Source organism: Carcharhinus amblyrhynchos, chromosome 2 (genome assembly GCF_965287045.1).
Source record: "Carcharhinus amblyrhynchos chromosome 2, sCarAmb.v2.hapA, whole genome shotgun sequence".
NCBI lineage: Eukaryota > Metazoa > Chordata > Chondrichthyes > Carcharhiniformes > Carcharhinidae > Carcharhinus > Carcharhinus amblyrhynchos.
In genome coordinates, this window is record NC_137325.1 from 110,500,311 (window position 1) to 110,524,519 (window position 24,209).

The 24,209-nt window shown below is 41.5% G+C and overlaps 1 protein-coding gene across 2 annotated transcripts in view; it reads left to right on the top strand.

Moving 5' to 3' along the window:
• The window catches only part of LOC145357557 (plexin domain-containing protein 2-like), a 386,160-nt gene extending 373,076 nt beyond the window's left edge, over nt 1-13,084 (top strand). For both annotated transcript variants that reach the window (XM_080211042.1, XM_080211038.1), the window contains one exon: nt 6,100-13,084. In XM_080211042.1, the coding sequence (XP_080067168.1) occupies nt 6,100-6,219 (120 nt within the window). In that variant the 3' untranslated portion in view covers nt 6,220-13,084. The remainder of the gene's footprint in view (nt 1-6,099) is intronic.
• Nucleotides 13,085-24,209: the final 11,125 nt, after the last annotated feature.

Here is a 24,209-nt window from a genome sequence, read left to right on the forward strand (position 1 = left end):
CAGACTCCACACATATAGTGACCCAAGCTGGGAACTGAACCTGGGCCCCTGGTGCTGTGAGGTAGCCGTGCTAATCACTGTGCCACTGCGCCGTCCATCTGCTCAGAAGAACATCCACTGGTGATGCCAGATCCTTCTTTTAATATGCAGGTCAGACTTTGATGACTTAATCAGGCCAACTGCAAGTTTAACCAAGGGCCAGAGCTGGGATCCTCTCGTGTCTTACAGTCGACTAGCATGAGGTGGAGCAGGAGTCAGACTATTTTATTTTCCTTCCATTGTGGGACAATGCACACTGAGATTATAATGGCTGCATTTCTGCAGAATTACAAGCATCACAATCTGGTGAAAGCTACACTCCAGTTGTCTCCGTTCTTCATCTCCCTTCCTATGACAAATATTTCACCCCATTTATTCAAGCGCTAAATGCACTCCATAGGCATTTGCATTCTGTAACCCTTTGCTCACTTTTTGCAACAATCCCTTTCAATATTGCCCCCAGGCTGGCTAAATATTGGCCTGGATTTTGCAGTCAGTGGGGACTGATGGCATTCGTCATCAATCTCAAAAAAAATCCCCTCACAAAAACCTAGCAATTCCTGTGGCACGGATTTCCCTTTCCTGATCCTAGTTTAAAAATGGCACCAACTCAAGGGACTCTCACCAGGAGTAAAATGCACTAATGATCTTTGATGTGTAATTAGATTCGACAAGGAGCAAATAAATGAATGGGACAGACACATGTGATTCAAATGGTTAACTTATCATAAACATTCTATAACTATATTTTTTTTAATAATACATTGAATTTTTAGATCATAATAGAGAAATTTGACATTCCATATATATAAAATATGTTTTTCTCCCAGGGCCAATGAGGCTGTTTATGATAATTCTGAACCAGTACAGTAATTGTAAACCTAGTACAGTAATTTTGATCTTAGTACAGTAATTCTGAACTTAGTACAGTAATTCTGAACCTAGTATAGTGATTCTGATCTTAATACAGTAATTCTGATCTTAGTACGCCATTAAACAATCCAGTTGTGCATTATTCAATAAACTTTAACTTTCTCAAGTTTTTTTATAGCAAGATTAAAGGCTGGAATTGTCCGGCTATTCGTGCTGGCAGGATTCTCTGGTCCTGCTGACAGCGCACCACCATCTGCAGGCTTCCTGCTGGTATGGAGTGACGTCAATGGAAATTCCCATGGAGAGCAATGGGACCAGAGAATCCCAGCAGCTAGCAAAGAAAGAGCCATCTCCCTCCGGCGGGAAACGTGAGGCTGGAAGGCTGGAGAATTTTGCCCATGGTTTAAAAGTTCTCATGAGCTCAGTCATTTTTGATTGCGTGCAAACTGGGGATGCAGAGCTGGGGCGGGGGTGGGTGCACCCCGTGAAAAAACATAAAATGACTGCATTTCCATATTTATCTGTGTCTGTGTAAATCCAAAGCTGCTTTCAATTTCTGAGGAGAAATGCCAACAAAAGCTAACAGTTTCTCTGTTAGCACTCCTGCAAAAAAATCTCATTATTCCAAATTTTGATCTTGAATGGCGTAAATCTTGAGCTGAGTCTCCAGTGGGGGTGATAAAACTAATCGAAGTGTGAACATGGCCTTAGAGAGTATTAAAGTAACTGCTTTTAGAGTGACCACCTCTTTTTGCAGTTTTTTAATTTTCTTAACTGCAAAAATAGTCTAAAAATGGAAGACAGTATGAAATAAAACTAATCATTTTATATAAAAGAGATTTCTCAATCGTAGTCGTTAATAAGGGAGCCATGCTGTTCACATGTACCTCAGTGGAGATGTTTATTACACATTCAGTTTTTTCCAACAGTTCTGTCTTATGCAAATATTCCAATGACTATAAAAAGTGCCATAATATACAAAGCTACAGGCAAAGAGCTGAAAAGAGGGATTTGGCTATATAGCTCTTTTGTAGTTGGCACAGGCACAATGGGCCCAACAGCCTCCCTGTGACTTTATGGAAAAAGATGTTTCAATAAACAGCACAAATTACACATACTCTGAAACCCTCTCCTTTCCCTGGGGTGGGGGTACTTACCATTATACATGCCTTGGGGTGGGACGGGAGTTCTTGCCTGAAGTCTTACCCAAAATTGTGAATTCCTCTGAGTTACAAGTTCATGTTCAGGTATTATCATTATCCTCCAAAAGTTCAACAATTGGAGAAATTAAAATGTGTCTTTTCCATCATCTACTATTTTCCACATGGCAACATCTCAGATAACCTGATTTCATTGAAATCTGTAATCCTGTCACAGTGATTGAAATGCTTTCAGCATATCAAATAAATCTGGCTTTCTAAGAATCTCTAACTTTCTTATCTTGGAAAACAAAACTGGCTGGGACTTTGCTCCTGACTTACTGTCTGTAGTTACCAAGGAAGATCTGGGACTCTGTCTTCAATACCTAAGATTATATGCATCTCCACATTAATAATGAAAATGCCCATCATAGTATACTTATCCTGTGTCACAATTCACTACTATACTCTATGTCAGTAAATTTAGAGTCTTAGAGGTCTATAGTGCAAAAAAGGCCCTTTGGCCCATAACATCTGTGCTGATCAAAAGCAATCATCTAACTATTCTAATCCCATTTTCCATTACTTGGTCTATAGCCTTGCATGCTTTGGCATCACAAGTGCATATCTAAGTACTTAAATGTTATGAGGGCCTCTGTCTCCACCACCCTTTCAGGCAGTGAGCTCCAGACTCCCACCACCCTTTGAGTGAAAAAGTTTTTCTTCATATGCCCCCTAATCCTCCTGCCCCTTCTCTTAAATCTATGCCCTCTAATCATTGATCTCCCCACCAAGGGGGAAAAGTTTTTCCTGTCTACTCTATCTATGCACCTCATAATGTTATACATCTTAATCATGTCCCCCTTCAGTCCCCTCTGACTGGGGAAAACAACCCCCAGTCTATCCAATCTCTTTTTAATAACGAAAATGCTCCAACCCAAGCAACATTCTGGTAAATCTCCTCTGCACGCATTCCAGGGTTACTACATCCCTCTTACAGTACGGATTCCAGACAATATTCTAGCTGTGGCCTAACCAATGTTTTATACAGTTCCAGCATAACCTCCCTACTAATAAAGGCAAGTATACCATATGTATCCTTAACCAATTTATCCATCTGTCCTGCTGGCTTAAGGGACTGGTGTACATGCACACCAAGGTCCCTTTGATCCTCGATGCCTCCCAGAGTTCTGCCATTCATCATGTATTCCCTTGCCATGTTTGTCCTGCCTAAGTGCATCACCTCACCTTTATCTATATTAAATTCCCTTACACTGATCAACCTATCTGATCAGCGTGTTTTGTTTATTTATTAGCGTCACAAGTAGGCTTACATTAAAATGCAACAAAGTTACTGTGAAAATCTCGTCGCCTGCACTGAGGGAGAATTTAACATGGTCATGCACCTAGCCTGCACGTCGTTTGGGCTGTGGAAGGAAACTGGAGCGTTCCTCTATCTTCCTATAATCTAATTTCTTCCAGCTAATTGACTGGTATGCAGATTTCTTCCAACAATCTTCAGGGAATAAAACAGTCATTTGGGATGTACAGAGAAATTCAAACAACCAAAAATTCCTTATTAACATAGGAATCAGAAAGCTTTCAATGTTCCTTTCAACTCCACAATCTTGATCCTCCCACCCACTATTCTATTGGATCATGACTAATCTTGACCTAAACTTGATTTACCTGCCTTTTCTCCATACCTCTTTGTACTCTTATCCAACAAAAATCGATTAATCATGGCCTTGGAAATTTTGGTTGACTCTTTCTGCAATATTTTGAGGGAGAGCCCCAGCGTTCCATTATCTTTTGTGTGGAAAATAGAGGTCCCGGATCCCTGGGGAATCTCACTTGTCATGTCGCACTAATCAGAGAGTATTCCCTTTATCCTAACCGTCTGTCTCCTATTTCCCAACCAATGTTAGGAGGCCACTTGCTATTCCACAAGCTGTCATGGGGGACTCACACTGAGTGTAAATGCCAGAGTATAACTGCTAATGGAATTGAGTACTGATCCTGCTGATACTCAGAGATTTGGGAAATGGCCATGAGGGGCAAAGGGAGAAGAGAACAGGTGTAAAACTAATTGGATGACTGTTTCAAAGAACCGTACAAATACTACTGCCAAATGATCTCATTTGGTGCTGTAAGGATTCTGCCACTGGCTCGCTAAGAATCTATGTTATGACCGCACTTTGATTCTAAGATAGACAATTTCACCACATCCTGCACATCAATTTCAGCATGATGGTCTGTTGCTGGTGTCCACCTCATGGCTCAATTTCACATCTGTGTGAATCTTTGATCTCAGCTATATCGATAATAATAATCCATAAGATGATAAGATATAGGAGCAGAATTAAGCCATTCAGTCCGTCTAGCCTGCTCTACCATTCAGTCGTAGCTGATAAGTTTCTCAACCTTATTCTCTCACCTTTTCCCATAACCTTTCATCCCCTTACCAAGCATGAACCTATCTATCTCTGTCTTAAATATACTCAATGACCTGCCCTCCACATCATTCTGTGACAATGAATTCCACAGATTCACCACCCCATGGCTGAAGAAATTCCTCCAAGCCCCTGGTCTGGAGAAAACCATGCGGGGTACTCTTCTTGACCTTTCTATAGCCTTTATTGGACATGGAGTGTGGGCACATAACTAGGCAGCATCTGCAGCATCAGTTTCAGTTAAACATTACCTAACCCTCGTTATCTTGGTTATTAAAGAAAGAATACATTGGATGGGATTTTACAGCCTTGCTTGTCCAGAAACTCTAAAATCCCACCTGAGGTGAATAGACCTTCCCATTGTCCACCCCTCAGCTGCTGCAATTCCCATGATGAGCAGGGCAGTAAAATTCTGGCAATTGTCTAGATATTGGAGGACGTTAATGCCCATGTGACTGTAGGCCAGTAGAATGAGAGAAGTAAACTGGAATGAGGGGGGAAGATAAAGAAAAATTCAATGGAAGAATATCTGACCTTCACGTTCAATCCTATGCTTGTGTTCTAGCTCAGCCTGGACTTGCAAAATTAAATCAATAGGAAGTATATGGATTGCCGTCCAAGACTTTTATGAATTTGTTTGTATTATACCACATAAATTAGACATTCAGAATAATCTTACCAGAAATTGGCAAAGTGTCAGTTCTGGCAAGTAAACTGGCGTGAAGCTCGCCAGAGAGATTTCCAATTTCCCATTTCCACCAACTTTTGAGACCCGCTGACGATCTGGCACATGGAGAGTTTGGACTCAAGATCCCACATTCTGTTTCTATTCTGATTTTTCAGCACCAGGGCTGAAGATAGTCTTTAAGATGGTCTTTAAGATGGTCTTAAATATCCTGTAGGAGTGGGCATAAAATATCAGGCTTACATTAAAACATTCATAACTGGGAAGTAACCAACTATCACTGCTGATTACCTCTGAGCAAGGTCTCCATTAGATCTATTCAGATCCTTTTCTTTCTACTTCAATTTGTTTTAAGATGTGACAGTTTATCTCATTTGAGTTACAAGAAGAGGCTGGATAGACTGGGGCATTTTTCTCTGGAATGTAGGAGGCTTATAAGGGGTGATCTTATAGAGGTCAAAAAAATACTGAGGAGTATAGGTAAAGTAAATAGTCAACATCTTTTCCTAAAAGTAGGGAAGTGTAAAACTAGAGGGCATAGGTTTAAGGTGAGCGGGGAGAGATACAAAAGGGACCAGAGGGGCAATTCTTTCACACAGAGAGTTATAAGTGTCTGGAATGAGCTGCCAGAGGCAGCAGTAGAAATGGGTGCAATTTTGTCTTTTAAAAAGCATTTAGATAGTTACATGGGAAGACTGATATAGAGGGATATGGGCCAAACCTAGGCAATTGGGACTAGCTTAATGATAAAAACTGGATGGCGCTGGACAAGTTGGGTTGAAGGGCCTGTTTCCATGCTGTAAACCTCCATGACTTGCCCTTGTTCAGCCAGGTATTTTAAGGATATCTGTTCAGAATTATTTGCATCTCAGTACAATGTCCTCGCTAATTAACTCTTGTTCATTTCCAGCGCCGCCCAAGCAGATGGCCAGCAATGAAGTTCAGACGTGGCTCCGGTCATCCCGCTTATGCTGAAGTAGAACCAGTTGGGCAGGAGAAAGAAGGCTTTATTGTGTCTGAACAGTGCTGAAACTGTGAGAACAAAATAGTGCACCAGTACTGGCCTACAGGTGTGGGATTTATGCTTTGAAGTGGATAACGAAGCAAGCTCAAGCCCACTGTCCACAAAATACCTACTTCTGGATTAGCTCAAAAGTAAGAAAGATACACACCTTCACCTACAAAATCACCACTCCATCGTCTTCCTTAGTCGCCCTGCAGATTACACCAATGTTTCAAGAAAAGCGTTGCCATCCTTTTGTGATAGCTGCCGTGGAATTCAACGAGCATTCGTGATGCACACAAGCCACACAACTGAAGAATCAAGTTCATTCCATCTTTGCTGGTTCAAGTAAACCCCAACAAGTAACTGTGGAAAAGGAAAACTAATCAATTATCCATGTTACCGTGGTTAAAAATTCAGCAAATTTGCTTACAGCATGCTTTTAACCAATCATCAATCAGATAAAGAAATGAATAGTATCTTCAATATTTACTTTGATTCTTTAACTGTGTATACATTAAGAAATCACTGACATCAGCTAGGGAACATGTGTACATTTCCCTAATGACGATACTTTCTGATCCATCTGTTGTTTTGAGTGTATATGAATCATTATTGATGGATTTCTTTCCTGTAGATGTATGGTGTATAGTGAAACTTCACCTCCCAATCAACAGGATTCGGTGCGTAACGGTTGGGAGACAATTAAGAAAGGAATTGATACGTTCTTTAAATAAGTGAAGTTTTGCAAGTATGCATATCTGACAGAATTCTTTTTGGTAAATCTGATATGTTACCCTCAGCAACTTCTGACATTCCTGAATTCAACTTTTTAAATTAAAAACAAAATCTCTAAACTATTGTGCACGACAGGATTCCATTGGTTTCAGATTGCTGAGGGTTTTGTACCATTTGTGTCGCAAGTATGCAATGTGCCATCTTTTAACTCAAAGAAGGTAGTGAGACTGAGAAGGTTTAAACACACCCCCTACTAGATACCAAATGATGGGAGTATTTGCACATCCAACTAGTTCTGTTGTGTAGTGGACACATTGGTTAAATAGATGAATATATTTTGTTTCTTGATAGTTCACACAAGACAGGTTCTTGTGCTCCAGATTGTGAAGAAATGTTATAGTGTATTTTTCCATCCAGAAGAGGCGTGTAACATGAATTACCGCAAACATAAAATGAGTTGTGAAGTAGTAATTAAGATTAGAGTGCTGTTTAACAATAGAAAGTAGTTCCATGGACAGCAAAGAATGCGCACTTTTAACCGCCTTCACTGAAATGGATTTTTCTTTTAGCTTCTTTTTTGATGTGAAACCAGGTTGTTCATCAATAAATTCAGGTAAGTATTCCTCAATCAAATCCTGTGAAATAAAACTTCCAGTCTTACAAGTAAAGGCACTTACTATTATTATTATGTATTGAGATGGTAGATTCAGGTCTAATTACAGATTATTGACTTCTTTCCGCTTGCCAACAACACGATCAATGAAGAATACAACCTTATGTCCTTTCTCTTCAATCAATAATTGTCATTGGTTTCACTCACAGTGAGTTTGACCTTGCTAGGAATGGATTTTTTTTTCAGTGAGCATTTAATGTAAGAGTATCAATTTGGAATAAAGTAGCTTGTTCAGTTGGGTTTGATCTGAAACAATCGTGAAAAGCAATTTAAAATCTTGTCCTCAACGTTATCCAAAATGTCAGTCATTTAAACTCCTTTAACGATAATGGGTGTCTTAGTTTTAAATATCCTCTGCCAAAGACCAGCATCTGGAATGGAAAATGGGTGCAGCTGCATAGTTGACCTAATGAAGTGAACTTGATAACCTTATTGGACTAGCTGGTGCTTCTTCACCATTTTTATTTGTTTTGTGTGTTCCTAATTCGTTTCAACGTCCAGTATCCCTTGTGAAAATTCTAGTAATGTCAACAGCTGCAGGTACCAGTGTACATATACTTTGGTCAGTCATGAGACAAGCTCCAAATACATCCTCATCAGCCAAGATTAATTTGAATTTCCCTAAAAATGCTTACAACAATCCAGTCTATAATTTTACAATAGCTATCCTGCATCACTGCAAAAACGCTCCCAAATCTTATCTGCTGAATCAGTGCAGTGATTTTGAACAAGCAATAAAGAAATTCCAGAAGATGTGAATGAAGTGTCTAACATATATCAAATTAACAACCATGTTTTTCTTATCCTGATGCTACCCTTCAACCATGTTCAATCTATCAGCTGACACTTTTTCATCTGTGTATTTTTTGCATCCCCACCATATGCCCAACCTGATGCTGAAAAGTTAGCAAAATAATAGTGTTCCTCATGTCAACCTGTAATACTGACTTAAAGATCTACACAATTTGAGGAAGAATCAAATCCAGGTCCAAGTAAAAAAATTCATCTTTGACCTGGCTCGGATTTCTCAAACAGATTTGCATACAGTCTTGGTAACAAGCATTTGATTTGGTTATCAAGACAGCATCTCACCACCACCTTCTCAAGGGCAGTTAGAGATTGACAACAATTTGCAGTGGTGCTCACATCCCAAGCATAAAAACATTTGAAAATATCAGGTTTCTATTTTTTCCTTCATACTCCAGTCCAAAGATGTGCAGGTTAAGTTGATTGGCCATGATAAATTGCACCTTAGTGTCAAGGGGATTAGGAGGGTAAATATGTTGGGTTACGGGGATAGGACAGGACCTGGATGGGTGTGTTGTAGGTGCAGGCTCGATGGGCCAAATGGCCTCCTTCTGCAGTGTTGATTCTATGATTCTGTGACTAATTTCAAATAAAGCCCTTACAATAAGGCCAATCATTCTCTCTATCCTGGTCTGTCATTCAGTTACACGATAGCTTGTTTATTATCTCATCTCCCTTTCTCTGTCTTTTCACCCAGATCCAACCAAAATCTATCAATCTCAGCTTAGAATTGTATTTAAACCAACATCTGCAAACCTTTGTTGAACCAAGTTCAAGATGTCCACTGCCCTTTGTCTATAAAAATGCTTCCTAAATTAATCCAAAATGGATTGCTGTAATATTAAAGCTTTGTGCTTTTGTTCAAGATTCCACCACGGGAAGAAATAATTTCTCTATATCTACCACATTTCATCTCTTTCTAATGTTTAAAACCTCAATTGGGTTGTCCCTCAACCTTCTCAGTTTAAGGGAATTCATGCCAAGATTATACAACCTGCCTTCATAATTTAATCCTTTAAACTGTGGTAAAGTTTAACTGAGTGTGGCATCAAGGAGTCTAAGCAAATTTGTAATTGATGTGACTTGAGAAGAAAACTCTGCCCCAGTTGAAGTAATGCCCAGCACAGAGGAATATGATGTTTTTGGAGAACATCTTTGCGGGCATTCCTTACGAACAATCACCTTCAGCTATTTTATCTATGTCCTTCCCTCTCCCCACCATAACATGAGAAGTGGAGATGGTCACTGATGATTGCATGGTGTTCAGTATCATTTGCAACTCCCTAGATATTGTTGCAGTCCATACCTGCATGCAGCACCATTCAGGCTTGGGCTACTAAGTGTCAATAACACTTGTGTCACATAAGCACCAGACAATGAACAGGAGAGAATCTAATCACCTTCCCCTGACATTCAATGATATTATCATTGCTGACTTCCACACTATCAATACCTATCAATATACCATTAATCAAGTGATTAACTGAACCAACCATATAAACACTGTGGCTAGAAAAGCAGCTGAGAGGCTGAGAATTCTATGCTGAGTAGGTAAAGGTAATGTCTCCATAGTCCCAGATGACCTTTGAGGGGAGAGCCAACTGGCAGTGATTTAACCTGACTTCCAGCAAGGGGCAAGGTTGAGAAGATAGGCCTTCATGAATAACCTCTGCCGGTGTGGAAATTGAACCCGAGCTGTTGGCATCGCTCTGTGGCATGTACCAGCTGTTCAGCCAACTGAACTAAACCAACTCCCCAAATAACTCCCCAGGCAACTCACCTACTGATTTCCCCAAGGCTGTCCACCATCTACAAGGCACAAAGCAGGAGTGTGATGGAATACTCCCCACTTGCCGAGATGAGTATAGCTCCAAAAACACTCAAGAAAGTTAACCCTATGCAGGATAAATTAGCCCGCTTGATTGCACCCTGTTTACCACTCCTTTTCCACTACTGATGAACAATGGCAGCAGTTACACCATTTACAAGATGCATGGCAGCAATTTGCAGCAACAGCACTTTCTAACGCATGACCTTTACTATCTAGAGGGTAAGGGTGGCAGGTGCTTGGGAACACCATCACCTGCAAGTTTCCCTCCATATCACACAGCATCCTGACTTGGAACAACGTCACCATTCTTTCACTGTCACTGGGTCAAAATCCTGGGATTTCCTTCCTTGCAGTACTGGCTGTGCTAGCACCACATGGGCTTATCGCAGTTCAAGAAGGAGGCTTCTCACCACCAACTTTCCAAGGGCAATTTGGGCTGGGCAATAAATGGTGACCTCGCCAGCAATGCCCACATCCTGTGAACGAAAATATTTTTAAAAACATACAGGTCAATCTGCACTATACCACTTCCAAAGATAATCTGTTTCCAGAGATTTGATGCACCGAACTAAATGCAGGTAAAAAAGGAAGAAGCACAGAAGCTAACTATTCTGGAAAGTCTGGTAAAGAGATCACCCATAATATGAATATAGCTTTCCTCTTCAAATATTCCTGGAATTGCTAGCTGTTTTAGTTTCTTATAATACAAAAATTGATAGGAGCAAACTAGATTATTATCTCACCTGAAGCTTTAAGTACTTAATAACATAAGAGATAGGAGCAGGGGTGGACCATATGGTCCCTTGAGCTTGCTCCACCATACAGTAACATCATGGCTGATCCTCTGCTTCAACTTTATATTTTCACCCACTCTCATATCATTTGATTCTCTGAGAGTCCAAAAACTCTCTCGTTCAACCACATCTCAATGATCCTGTTTCTCTTTCCTGCATTGGAACTCCTTTCTCTAGTGTCCCTCCATGCCCAACCTTTCAGTTTCCGCCAACCCCCTCCCTGAGGACATCTCAATTTGATTGCTTCTCAACTTAACATTTCCAATTAACATGCATGGTGCCATCTCGTTCCAGTGAAACAAATAAAATATGTTTCGCAGGTTAGTTCTTGCAGGAACGCTTGAGACAACTACACACCCATTAATTAGCGCTCATCACCAATTTTAAACTGGAAATTATCTAGGAAAGGAGATTTTCATGTAGAAATTCTAATCATTTTGCTGTGTTGTGAAAAAAATTAGCTGGGCAAGGGTTTTCTGCTTCTCGCATTCATTCCAAAGTCTGGATGACTACAAATATCAGAGATTCTCACAAAAGGGGAAATAATGCAATTAAAAGATTTTCAAATTATCTCAAAGTACAATTTTGACAAATATAATGCCTGTTCTATTTTATAAAAGTTGCCTTTGTCTAATTTTAGCCTTATTCACTAGACATATGGGCCAGAATTTTACCTTCCCGTCCACCAAAGGATTGGAGAGGGTGAGGGGTGGAGTATGGGAAGGTCCCTTGGATTTTACGGTATTGGGATGAACAAGGCTGTAAAAGCCCACCCATACTCTGGCTTATTGTTCATTAATAGTCATTTTACAACTGCATGTAAAAGAAATTGATTGCACAGTCGTTGAAATGAAGTCATTTTCTGAATGGATCAATTCTGACTGACCTGAACCTGCAAGTTCAATACCATCATGCCAAGATTTGCACTAAGTGAAAAAATGTGCTAGGATTAAACTACCCAATATTTAACATACAGGTGCGTAGGTTTGTGGGGGAAGGTTCAGGGAGTAACTTGTGTCTAAGAGTTTTAACTGATTTTCAGTGTGAATCAATGGAAGCAGGCTGTTCACTTAGCTCAAACATACTCTTATTATAACGTATCACACCTTATTTAACTTTTGGCCTTGTTGTATTCCAATCCAACAGAAAAATGTTCTAAGTTTGAACTTAGTGCTTCAAATTGGCGTAAATACGGCCCAATGCATCATTTTCAATGTTTGACACAGATGCATTTCAATATTGGATAGTTTACTGAGGATTTTTTTTCTATAAGATTATTTTTGTATATGCTTGCTCATTTTGACTCAACATAATAACATGCATATATATGAATTCTAAAGCTACAGGTTAAACAAATGGTATATTTTGTGTTAGCCTATTTGTTGAACATGTGATTGTCTTGCTAAGTACAGTGACCTCTTCGCAAAGTTTGCATTGTCATGAATTCAAATTGGGTGCAATTTTGGAACCTGTCTCGATGATTTTAATAACACCAATCTAGTTTTTATTTTAGAACAAGAGCACCTTTTGAACAAGGTCACAATAAAGGTGAAGAAACCCCTTGTAGACTCTTTCACTGACAATAAAGTGCAATTGATATGGGACAGCAGAAGTGTGTCCGATGGCATTTTTCAAATACAGTGTGGGAAGGATGCTGGTATCTGTGAGTCACATCCTAGAACTTCACAACATGCAATGGTGTGGAAAGGGTGGAACTGGGTCCAGTGTTTGACAGTGGGCACATGGTATTCAACAGAACTAGCATACTGGCGAATCTGACTAGCTTCAGAATCTCGCGCTATCCTGCTGTTGCTCTCGGCAGCAATGTTTCATTACGAGGGTCTCCTAATTAATTCAGGGCAGTTGAGAAATGTGTACTGTCTCAAAAAAATCACCACAGACACCAGTGTGGCACACCTTGGTTTGAATAAATGAGATAGTTGAACCCAAACTGAAACTGTATGAGCTTTATTTCATTTCCATTTAACTCAAAAGTTATAACATGCATAGATTGTTTTCTACAATAAACTGTCATTTCTATAATTTTGACCTTCTGTGTCGGCTCAGTTTTTAACTGCTAAGTTTGGTAACTAATTAGTAATCTGTGTTAACTGCATTGCTGCACTTTTCACACATTACTTCAAATTTGAAAAACAATATAATTGCAATTGTGGCACGATAGCACAGTGGTTAGCATTGCTGCCTCACTGTGCCATGGAATTCGGTTCAATTCTGGCCTCGGGTGACTGTCTGACTGGAGTTTGCGAGTTCTCCCCATATCTGTGTGGGTTTCCTCTGGGTGTTCTGATTTCCTCCCACAGTCCAAAGATATGCAGGTTAGATGAATTGGCCGTGTTAAATTCTCCCTCAGCATACCTGAACAGGCGCCGGAGTGTGGCAACTAAGGAATTTTTATAGTAACTTCATTGCAGTGTTAATGTAAACCTACTTGTAACACTAATAAATAAACTTTAAACTTAAATTGCCTCTGAGTGCGGGTTGGGGGAATAGTGGAGTAAATACGTAAGGTTACATGGATAGGGCCGGGGTGGGATGCTCTGTCAGAGGGTCAGTGCAGAATTGATGGGCTGAATGGCCTCCTGCACTGTAGGGTTTCAATTATTCTAGTGCAATTAGAAGACTGAAAATTATGGTTGTTAAATGGCTGTTGAGGAGAAAGTTGTTCAGGTAGCGCCTTTTCGTGTGGTACTGTGCATTTCACTGATGCAGGCAACAACACTAGCCACTACTTGCACAGGCTGTCTGATGTCCTCCATTGAGGAACATGTGCAGGCCTGTATTAGCATTAATGCCAGTTCCCAGGATATCAACGTAAGTCTCCACAGTGTCACTAAAAGTGGCCTCACACAAATGAATTTTGCAGTCTGAATGTTTTTACATACTTAGTATTTGACAATCCCAAAAGGTTATCAACATGGCTGAACCTGAATAGAAAAGAAACCTGTTTTAGTAAGTGTGATTGGAGGGTCAGCTCAGATTGACAGGCAAACCAGCATGTATCAAGTCTGTAATTCACTATAAAATGGCAAATTTCAGCATCTCATGGAATATTGAAGCTACTTTACTTTTGCCAGATCCACTCTAAATGATCACTTCACTGTAGTGAGCTTGAAGATGAAAGCATTTTATAGGCTGTCTATTCGGAGTACAAAATCTTGTTCTGATCACATCACCTTAAACATACATTTTTACAAGACAGGTGCAGAATATATTGTCGTATGTTTTGAGGGAAGTATGTTTACAAATCAAACACTTCAAACCAAAGCAGACTGTCAGATATTAAGTTTTATTTCTTGCACCTCCTCGCTGAAGTGATTTAGTCATATCCATCCAATAAATCTGGAATGGCTGAAAGAGGTACATCATTCACATTGTCATTACTACTCAATCAAATAGCATCAGGAATATTCATCAAGGAACATTACATTTGAAAAATAGTGTTCTGGATTTAGATCAATTTAAAAATGAAGATGGAAAACATTAAAAGTGGGGAGAATGACAGGAAATAAAAAAGAACTTTTTCAATTGTTAAAAAATATTCAATGCATCATATTAATATTCAAAAACTTCAACTTTTCCTTCCAAAATGCATAACTATAAAACTTGAAATAAAGAAAAGCTGTTGGTCTAGTGAAGCAAGTGATACCTTTAGAGTAAATGAAATTTGACTTGGTGCAACAATTATCCATCTTTTCATAATCCATGAATTTTAAGAACAAAGAAAGAACAAGGAACAAAAACAGCCCGGGAAACAGGCCCTTCGGCCCAACGAGCCCGTGCCGCCATTTTAATATTACCAGTCCCCCCTCCACCCATGACCCTTATCTATGATTATGGCAATCCACATTGAGGGAAACTAATTTAGGGACAATTTATTACCTCTAATCAGCCTAATAGCACATCTTTGGGGTGTGGGAGGAAACCGGAGCACCCTGAGAAAACCCACGCAAGCGCGGGGAGAATGCACAAACTCCCACAGACACTAGCCCAAATCCATGTGTCTGCATAGCAAACAGTGATAGTCACTGAGCTGTCGTGTTGCCCAGCATCTGGTCCAGTTTTAGCGCACACTAACGACATGAAGCACTAGGCCACTCTCGAACATCCAAGAGCAGCCCAAGTACGACCCATCGCGTGTATGCTCCTCGTTGGACAACAAGGCGGACCGACTTAAAACCTGTGAATTAAAAGAGAAAAACATTAGTATTATTCCTCATCCTTATACATTACCAGGGACGTCCCAATGCTAATGAACCTTATTTAACCATAGATTCACCTAATCTCATGCACCATGTGCCTATGACCCCCATAAGAATATTTAGATTATCATTTTATTGAGAGATGACTTAGTGCTATTGTGCAATCATACCTGGCTACCCCCAGAAGCATTATCTTATTATATCATGTCATTGCAGGGCAAAAATTGCCATGAAACATTTATCACTTTCTAATTTACCTTAACATCGTTATCAGATTCTACACGAAGTGCGGTTCTAAAATGTAATCTTATAAACAAACCATGTTTGCCCTTGGGGATTTTAACAGTTGGATGTTAGTATACCTTACTGGCAGGCCAGTGAGTCATGGTGCCAACAGCCTGAGTTATCTTCTAATAAGAGGCGTGACATGGTGCTGCTCATAGCCGCAGGGACTCGGGTTCAATTCCAGCCTCAGGTGGCCATGTGGAATTTGTACATTCTCCTCGTGTCTGTGTGGATTTCCTCCAGGTGCTCCAGTTTCCTCCCACACTTCAAAGATATGCAGGTTAGGTTGATTGGCCATGATAAATTGCTCTTCGTGTGAGTTGGATTAGCAGGGTAAATATGTGGGGTTACAGGAATAGGGCCTGGGTGGGATTGTTGTCAGCGCAGACTTGATGGGCCGAATAGCCTCCTTCTGCACTGTAGGGATTCAGTAAAGGAAACTGTTCATGTGACAAAGGTCACAAGATGCTGACTGGAAACATGCAGAAACAAAAACATTCAAATAGAGTACTGATTTTGATAGACATAGACAATACTGTTCTTTTTGTGGAGACAGACTGTGCCTTGCAGCTATATCTCATTCGAAAAATGTTTAGTGGAAGTGCAGCCTTCTACGACACTGATATTTGGAAATGTTTGAGTAAGGCCTGTATATTCTGGTAAGCGGGTTTCGTGTGTGAGGGACAAATGTCCCCTGTGATGATCCACTCTAAGATCATCCAGTCTTAGCCTCTTCAATCATTCATTTTAGAGGCATTCACATTGGCAAACCATGTTCCCAATTGTTGTAAGAGCTGACAATGGCATAAATTCTATCAACATCTTCAGAATACTGAGCAATTCAACATTTAGGAAGAATACCACGAACCATCAGTCGCAGTAAAGAAGATTTCCTCCTCATTGCAGTATTCACCATAAGAACAGCTTTACTTGTTTGGGGCAGAAGTCAGGGAAAATGGTTCAGATACTGTCACTTAAATACAGCTTGTGGATTTTAAAGAGGACGACTGATTTTTTTGGGTGGGCGATTCTGGTGCAATGTCATAAGAGCGTAAGAACTAGGAGCAGGAGTAGGCCATCTGGCCCCTCAAGCCTGCTCCGTCATTTCATCAGATCATGGCTGATCTTTTCCTGGACTCAGCTCCTCTTACCTGCCTGCTTACCATATCCTTAATTCCTTTACTGTTCAAAAATGTATCTATCCTTGCCTTAAAAACATTCAATGAGGTAGCCTCAACTGCTTCACTGGGCAGGGAATTGCACAGATCCATAACTCTTTGTGTGATGAAGTCCCTCCTCAATTTGGTCCTAAATCTGCTCCCCCTTATTTTAAGGCCATGCCCCCTAGTTCTAGTTTCACCCGTCAGTGGAAACAACCACCCTGCTTCTGTCTTGTCTAGTCTTTTCATAATTTTATATGCTTTGCTAAGATTCCCTTCATTCTTCTGAATTCCAATGAGTATAGCCCCAGTCTACTCAGTCTCTCCTCATAAGCAAACCCCCTCAAATTCAGAATCAACCTAGTGAATTTCCTCTGCACCCCCTCTAGTGAATCTCCTCTGCACCCCCTCTAGTGAATCTCCTCTGCACCCCCTCTAGTGAATTTCCTCTGCACCCCCTCTAGTGAATTTCCTCTGCACCCCCTCTAGTGAATTTCCTCTGCACCCCCTCTAGTGAATCTCCTCTGCACCCCCTCTAGTGAATTTCCTCTGCACTTCCTCTACTGGGCATTTTGGGGTGCTGGCCATTACTGCCCCATTTAACTCCACTTCACTGAGTCTGATGAAGGGTCAACTGGACACGAAAAGTTGGCTCTATTCTCTCTCCACAGATCCTGTCAGACCTGCTGAGATTTTCCAGCATTTTCTGCTTTTGTTTCAGATCCCAGCATCCACAATATTTTGCAGGAGTAAATCAGATCCAAAATTTTCCATCACATATTTAGAAATCAAAGTAAATGGTTTGCCACTGTTGAAGATTCTGTATTACGAATGACACAATATACCATAATTTAATTCCACAATCCATTAGTGCTCCAAGTAAATTGAGATGAGTTATAGCAATGAACCTCCATTGAACATATCAAGTCTGGAGGATTTTGTTCATGATTTCATATCGTGTTACCTTTATTTATTCAATTTGTTCCCGAGAATGGGGGAATCCAGAACCAGGGGCCACAGTCTGAGGATTCAGAATGGACCATTTAGGACAGAGATGAGGAGACATTTCTTCACCCAAAGAGTGGTGACCCTGTGAAATTCATACCACAGGAAGCAGTTGATGCCAAAACATTGAATGTATTCAAGTAGTGGCTGGATATAGCACTTTGGGCGAATGGGATCAAAGGTTATGCGGAAAAAGCAGGATTAGGCTATTGAGTTGGATGATCAGCCATGATCCGTAGTGAATGGTGGAGCAGGCGCGAAAGGCCAAATGGCCTTCTCTAGAAATATAGACATATTTCTATGTCTATGTTTGTAATGTAAGGTCATAAACTAGTATTGTAAACGGTATCATCATAATGTGGTGTTAGTGTAGAAATAAGGCTATAGACATTGCTCTGGTATTAGATCATTCGTTAGTTTAAGTTGTTTCTTTGTATGGGTGGACAATTTTCAAATAGGCAACACATTCACAGTGGGGCACCATCACACAGGGAATAGAAAGCCAGGGAGTAAGACTCCTTTGGGTGGTATTTAGCTGGCGACAACAGGAACATCCTATGTGGGAGATTTTTCGATGCAGGTCAGTCACCCCCTTCAAAGTGGCTCTTTGCACCAGTGACACACAAGTGATTAAATGCAGCAAGCCGCATCTGTCACATGGATTTTCTGTCCAAGCTTTGAATTCAGGTTAGCTGTCCCATTGCTGCTGTAGTTGCTGTTGAGTTATTGATATTTCTCAGTTATCATTAGAGGAACGGGCTGTGGGGCCGGCTGACTGCAGTGCTGTTTGCCAATTAACTACCCGTCATCACCCAGAAGAGCTGGCACTACCCCAAGAGGAACTGGATATTCGCATTATTAAAAAATCCTGACAAATTGAAAAGGTTAATGTTCCCGCTACGCTTCCCACTACTAAGTGTCTACATCTCCCGCTGCCTCGGAAAAGCAGCCAGCATAATCAAGGACCGCAGACGTGCTTTCTTCCATCTTTTTCCTTTGGGAAAGAGATACAAAAGTTTGAGGACACGTATCAACCGACTCAAGAACAGCTTCTTCCCTGCTGCTGTCAGACTTTTAAATGGATTTACCTCGCATTAAGTTGATCTTTGTCTGCACCCTAGCTGTGACTGTAACATGCATTCTCCCTCTCTATTCCTTCTCTATGTACAGTATAACGTTAAAAACAATACTTTTCAATGTCTATCAATACATGTGACAATAATAAATCGAATCAAATGGAGGACAGCTTTCACCCATATGGAGACATGCAGAATCACAGGCAGATTTTCATTAGGGGGTCCTGCCATCAGCCACAGTTCATGAGGCCCAGAGGAGCTATACAAGAGCTGCCTGGAGAAGCAGGGAGGCTCTGCATCAAAGCTGCAGATTGACCTCCACCTCCTATCATTCTGCAGTCTGCTTGAACGGATCTAAAAGTCGGATCTGAAACACTCCCAGTTTCAAGTTCGTCCAGCACAGAATCACAATACTAAAATAGGACCCAATAAGTCCATCATCAGTGTGGTGCTTTGTGGGATCCTGATCCCTACCAGGTCCCTGAGTGCCTGCAACCTGGGCTGTCAGAATCCCTCAGCTATCAGGGTACGTGTGTGCGATGCTCACCAGAATCTGGCCCGATTGACCCAGCCACCACCTCAGGTGGGTGCACCAGAGTTAGTGAAGGAGATGAGAGAGGTAAATTCACAGTGCATGCTCTGGGTCACTGGTATCGTGTCCAGAGATAGAGTCTCCGGTCTCCCGTAATTGAGGTCTGGGTTCTGGATTGCCCGCACCTGTAAAAGAGAGCACAAAGAAATGCATTGGGGTGGATTTACCAGCCTCCCCGTGGGCTTGTTTCTGGCATGTAAAGCAAGGTAGTAAATAGCCCATAAATAGCCCACAGGCTACCCTCCCCCCTCCCCCCCACCCTCATCCCTGTCCCCATAAAATACAAATGGGTGGGTGTTGAAATCAGCAGGCTGCAGCCATTTTTAAGTAAATAATTAGCAGGCAATTGAGTTTGTCTCCAAGCCAACTGACCTGAATATTACACTACACTCGCCATAATATGACTGGTGTAGGCAAGCTGGCTGGGGGGAGATGGCCATTTTTTTGTGCCCTGTGTGCATCAGGCGCAATCTTTAAGATGTTATTTTCCCCGCTTTTTTCCTCCTTGCCTACCACATCCTCCCAAACCCATTTAGAGTCCTCAGTCCTTTTCCATTTTAACCCCAGCACCTACCTGGGCCTGGAGCACATGTCCCCTTCATCCCTGGGTCTCTTTGCAGTCATGATGTGGAGATGCCGGCGTTGGACTGGGGTAACCACAGTAAGAAGTCTGACAACACCAGGTTTAAGGCCAACCGATTTATTTGATAGTAAACTCGCAAGCTTTCAGGGTTTGCCCCCTCGTCAGGTGAATGGAGAGTTCTGGCCTCAGGCAGAGCATATCACTTTTCAGGCCAGAACTCTCCATTTGCCTGACGAAGGGACAAACCCCGAAAGCTTGCAAGTTTACTATCAAATAAATTGGTTGGCCTTAAACCTGGTGTTGTCAGACTTCGAACTCTCTTTGCAGTCCCAGCAGCATACATTACTGAGTTCTAGTGCTGCTGGGCCCACTAGAGATTGGCCAGTGGATGGGGTAGCCTTGGTTAGTATAGATAGCCTGGCTCCTAATGCTTCATCTGGGTGGGATGACAATGAATATTTTTAAGGCAGAGTTCAGCCAGCACCACAATCATGAAGCGGGTGCACGAATTTTGTCTGTTGTCCAACTTGGCCACAATCTGTGACCCCCTGAACCCAAAAATCAATTTTCAGCCATATGGATTTCCCAAAATGTGATGCTGAATTTCTGTCACCAATACACCTGTCAGATGCATTCAGACTTACTTTCTGCCTCTTTGATCTAAGTCTGACTAAATTATTCTGGACATGAAGCTTCTTCTCCTCTTGATAAGAGGGATGTCGCTTCAATCTTCCATCAACCCGTGTTGTCAGGGACAAACTATGACGGCCACCTGGGTTCTGAATGCAGCCTATGGTTCATTTATTTGAGCTTTGTCCACGCACAAAGTTGCTGCATTCCACTGGTTTTCATTCACATATGTTTTTTCCTACCAGTTTAACTGAAGTGACATGCGGGTAAAGCAAGCACACATGAAGTGACCCTCACTGTCTGTGAGGGCCATGTGTGCCCTCTGCCAATCAAACATAAATAGTGCTTTTGTCTTTGCCACTTGAAGTTGATGACGGTTCTGTTGATATATGAACGATTAAGCATTTCCTATAACTTGTTATGTCATTTCCTATAACTTGTCATTTGGCGTGTATTAAATATATTCAATCATATTCAAGGATCATAGTTAGCTAAAGTGCCCAATTTGAATCTTGCAGCCCACTGAGATGGAGAAGGGCCACTTATACTGCCCACTCACCAGCCTAGGGTGCCCATCACTGGTCTAGTTTAGTTTATTAATTTGTGACACAAGTAGACTTACATTAACAATGCAATGAGCTTACTTTGAAAATCCCCTAGTTGCTATACTCTTTCACCTGTTCAAGTACACTGAGGGAGAATTTAGCATGACCAATGCATCTAACCAGCACATCTTTCAGACTTTGGGAGAAAACTGGAGCACCCGGAGGAAACCCGCACAGACACGGGAAGAATGTGCAGACTCCACACAGACAGCAACCCAAGCCAGGAATCGAACCTGAGCCCTTGGTGCTGTGGGGCAGCAGTGCTAACCACTGTGCCACTGTGCTGCCCCTGGTCTGAGCATTGAGTTAAATATTCACCATTATCTTTGTGTGTGTAGGTTGTATGAGACAGAACTGCTAATGTTGTAAACTGGGTGTACAGAGAATAGCACATTCAGGGTAAATTACTTTTGTGGGATGTAATTATAGGCAATGTTCAATTTTATTGAACATGTCTATGAGTGGGAATTGCTTTCACAAACTTATCTCCCTTGCCTATCACTTTAGTATTGCATAACTCTATTTACTTTTTGAAAAGCTCACTTCAATGAGATGCTTTAAGGGGTATTGAGAGTCAGAACAGAATCTAATTGCATCCATAAAATATTTCTTTGTCGGTAGAGAATTAGACCAGGATTGCAAGACAGTGAGAAGGGGACAGACTTACAATTATACAACAGTTTTCACAACCTCAGGATATCCTAAAGTGCTTTACAATTTAGTGTAGTCACTGTTGTAACATAGGGAAATGAGACAGAGCAGAGTGCACGGAGCAATGTCCCAGAAATAGTAACAAAATAAATGATCAGATAATGTGTTTGAGTGATGTTGGTTGAGGGACAAATGTAGGCCAGGATGCCAGGAGAATTTCCCTGCACTTCAGTGCCATGAAGTACTAATGGGCGGGAGGCCATCCAAAAAAGGAGCTGATGTTTCATTAGATTGACCCATTAAATATGCAAGCCTTTGCAATCTGCCTATTAATAATCCAGAGCGCGAGCGGAGTGTTCAGTTTCACCTTGTCAAGGAGTAAATACATGGACTGGAAGCAGAATTCTTTCCAAAGCCTGTCCTAGATAGAGGTGACCTGCTATTAGATGTAGACAGGCCAGTAATTGAAAACTACTTCACAAAGATTTTGAATTTCATTAAAGCAACAAACTGGCCTCCTTTTCTTTTTAGTTGTTACTAAAATGACAGTGTTCCCAATATTAGAAAATGTTAGGAAGCACTCAGCAGATCAGGCAGTGCCTGGAGAAAATGAGTTAACATTGCAGACTGATGATTTTTTATTAGATCTGGAAAATGTTCGAGATTTATTGCTCACGAGTAAGTAGATGTGATGAGAACAAGGAATGGTGAACGGAGAGAAAAGGCCAAAAGGGAAATTTAGTGATAGGGTGGGGGGAAGGAGAGATTAAATGACTAAAAGAATAATCCTGAAAAGCAAAGGGACAAAGGAATGGAAAAAGCATGAGTCAGAGGAGGTGCAAATAATTACAGCAGGATAGTATAGTTCCTGCTACAAGGGCAGCATAGTGGCACAGTGGTCAGGACTGCTGCCTCACAGTGCCAAAGACCTGAGTTTGATTCCTGACTTGGATCACTGTCTGTGTGGAATTTGCACATTCTCCCTGTTTCTGTGTGGTTTCCTCTGGGTGCTCTGGCTCCCTCCCACAGTCATGATGTGGAGATGCCGGCATAAACCTGGTGTTGTTAGACTTCTTACTGTGTCCCTCCCACAGTCCAAAGATGTGCAAGTTAGGTGGATTAGCTGTGCTAAATTGTGCTTAGTGATCCTGGATGTGGAGTTCATAGTTAGTGGGATAAATATGTGGGTTTATGGGGATAGAGCAGGATAAGATTCTCTGTCGGATAGTTGGTACAGACTTGATGGGCCAAACGGCCTCATTTTGCATTGCACAGATTCTATAACTCCCTAAAGCTCTGGTGTAGCAATCCTCCCAGTGTCCAAGAAAATGGAAGAGCTGATTAAAATTTCAAGTTGTCAAACTTAGGCAACCATTTTCACTCCCGGGTTATATAAAACATGAAGCATAGAACAGTACAGCGCAGGAACAGGCCTTTTGGCCCATGATGTTGCGACGAACATGATGCCAAATTAAACTAATCCCTTCCATCTGCCCTTCATCCATATTCCTCTGCTCCTTGCAATCTCATGTGCCTATCTAAAATCCCCTTAAGTGCCCCATGATATCTCCCTCCAGCACCATCCCTGGCAGCGCATTCCCGACACCTACCATTTTCTGTGTAAAAACTTGCCCCTCATATCTCTTTTAAACTTGGTTGGGTTGGAGGGCAGAGTTGGCACAAACGCAACCTCAGAAAAAGAGCCTCAGAAGTTGGCATTTCCATCCTGGAGTGGTGGGGCTCTCTGGGAGTTGGGTCTGCTTCCCTGGACTGAATGCAGAGGCTGCTGGGTGCAGAGGCAGGCTGGGCAGACAACCTGTCTCAATGCACCTGCACTGCATCCAAGAAGACAGACTCAACATCAAACAAATGAGGCTAAGGGGTGATCGAATTGAGGTGTATTCAATAATGAGGAACGGAGACGGGCTAGACAGGAAAGACCTGTTTCCCCTAACTGAGGGGTCAAGTACAAGGGAGCATAGATTTAAGATGATTAGTGGAAGGATGAAAGGGGACAGGAAGGAAATTTTTTTCACACAGAGGATCGTGAGCATCTGGAGTTCAATGCTTAAGTTGGTGCTTGAGGCTGAAGCATTCAATGTATTTAAAAGGTACCTGGATCTGCATCTAAAGTGCTGTAAGCTGCAAGGCTGCAGACCAGGTGAATGGGTTTGAAATGAGTCACTTGTTTATTTTTGGCCAGTATAGACATGATGGGCTGAATAGCCTCTTTCTGCACTGTAACTTTGCAATGGTTTTCTTGTTTTAAGGCATGTGACCACTTCCTGGTACAAAGCATCCAGGCAACTTTTGCCCTCCCTGATGTGTTGCTGTGTCCACAGCTCACCCTTCATCCCCATGATGAAG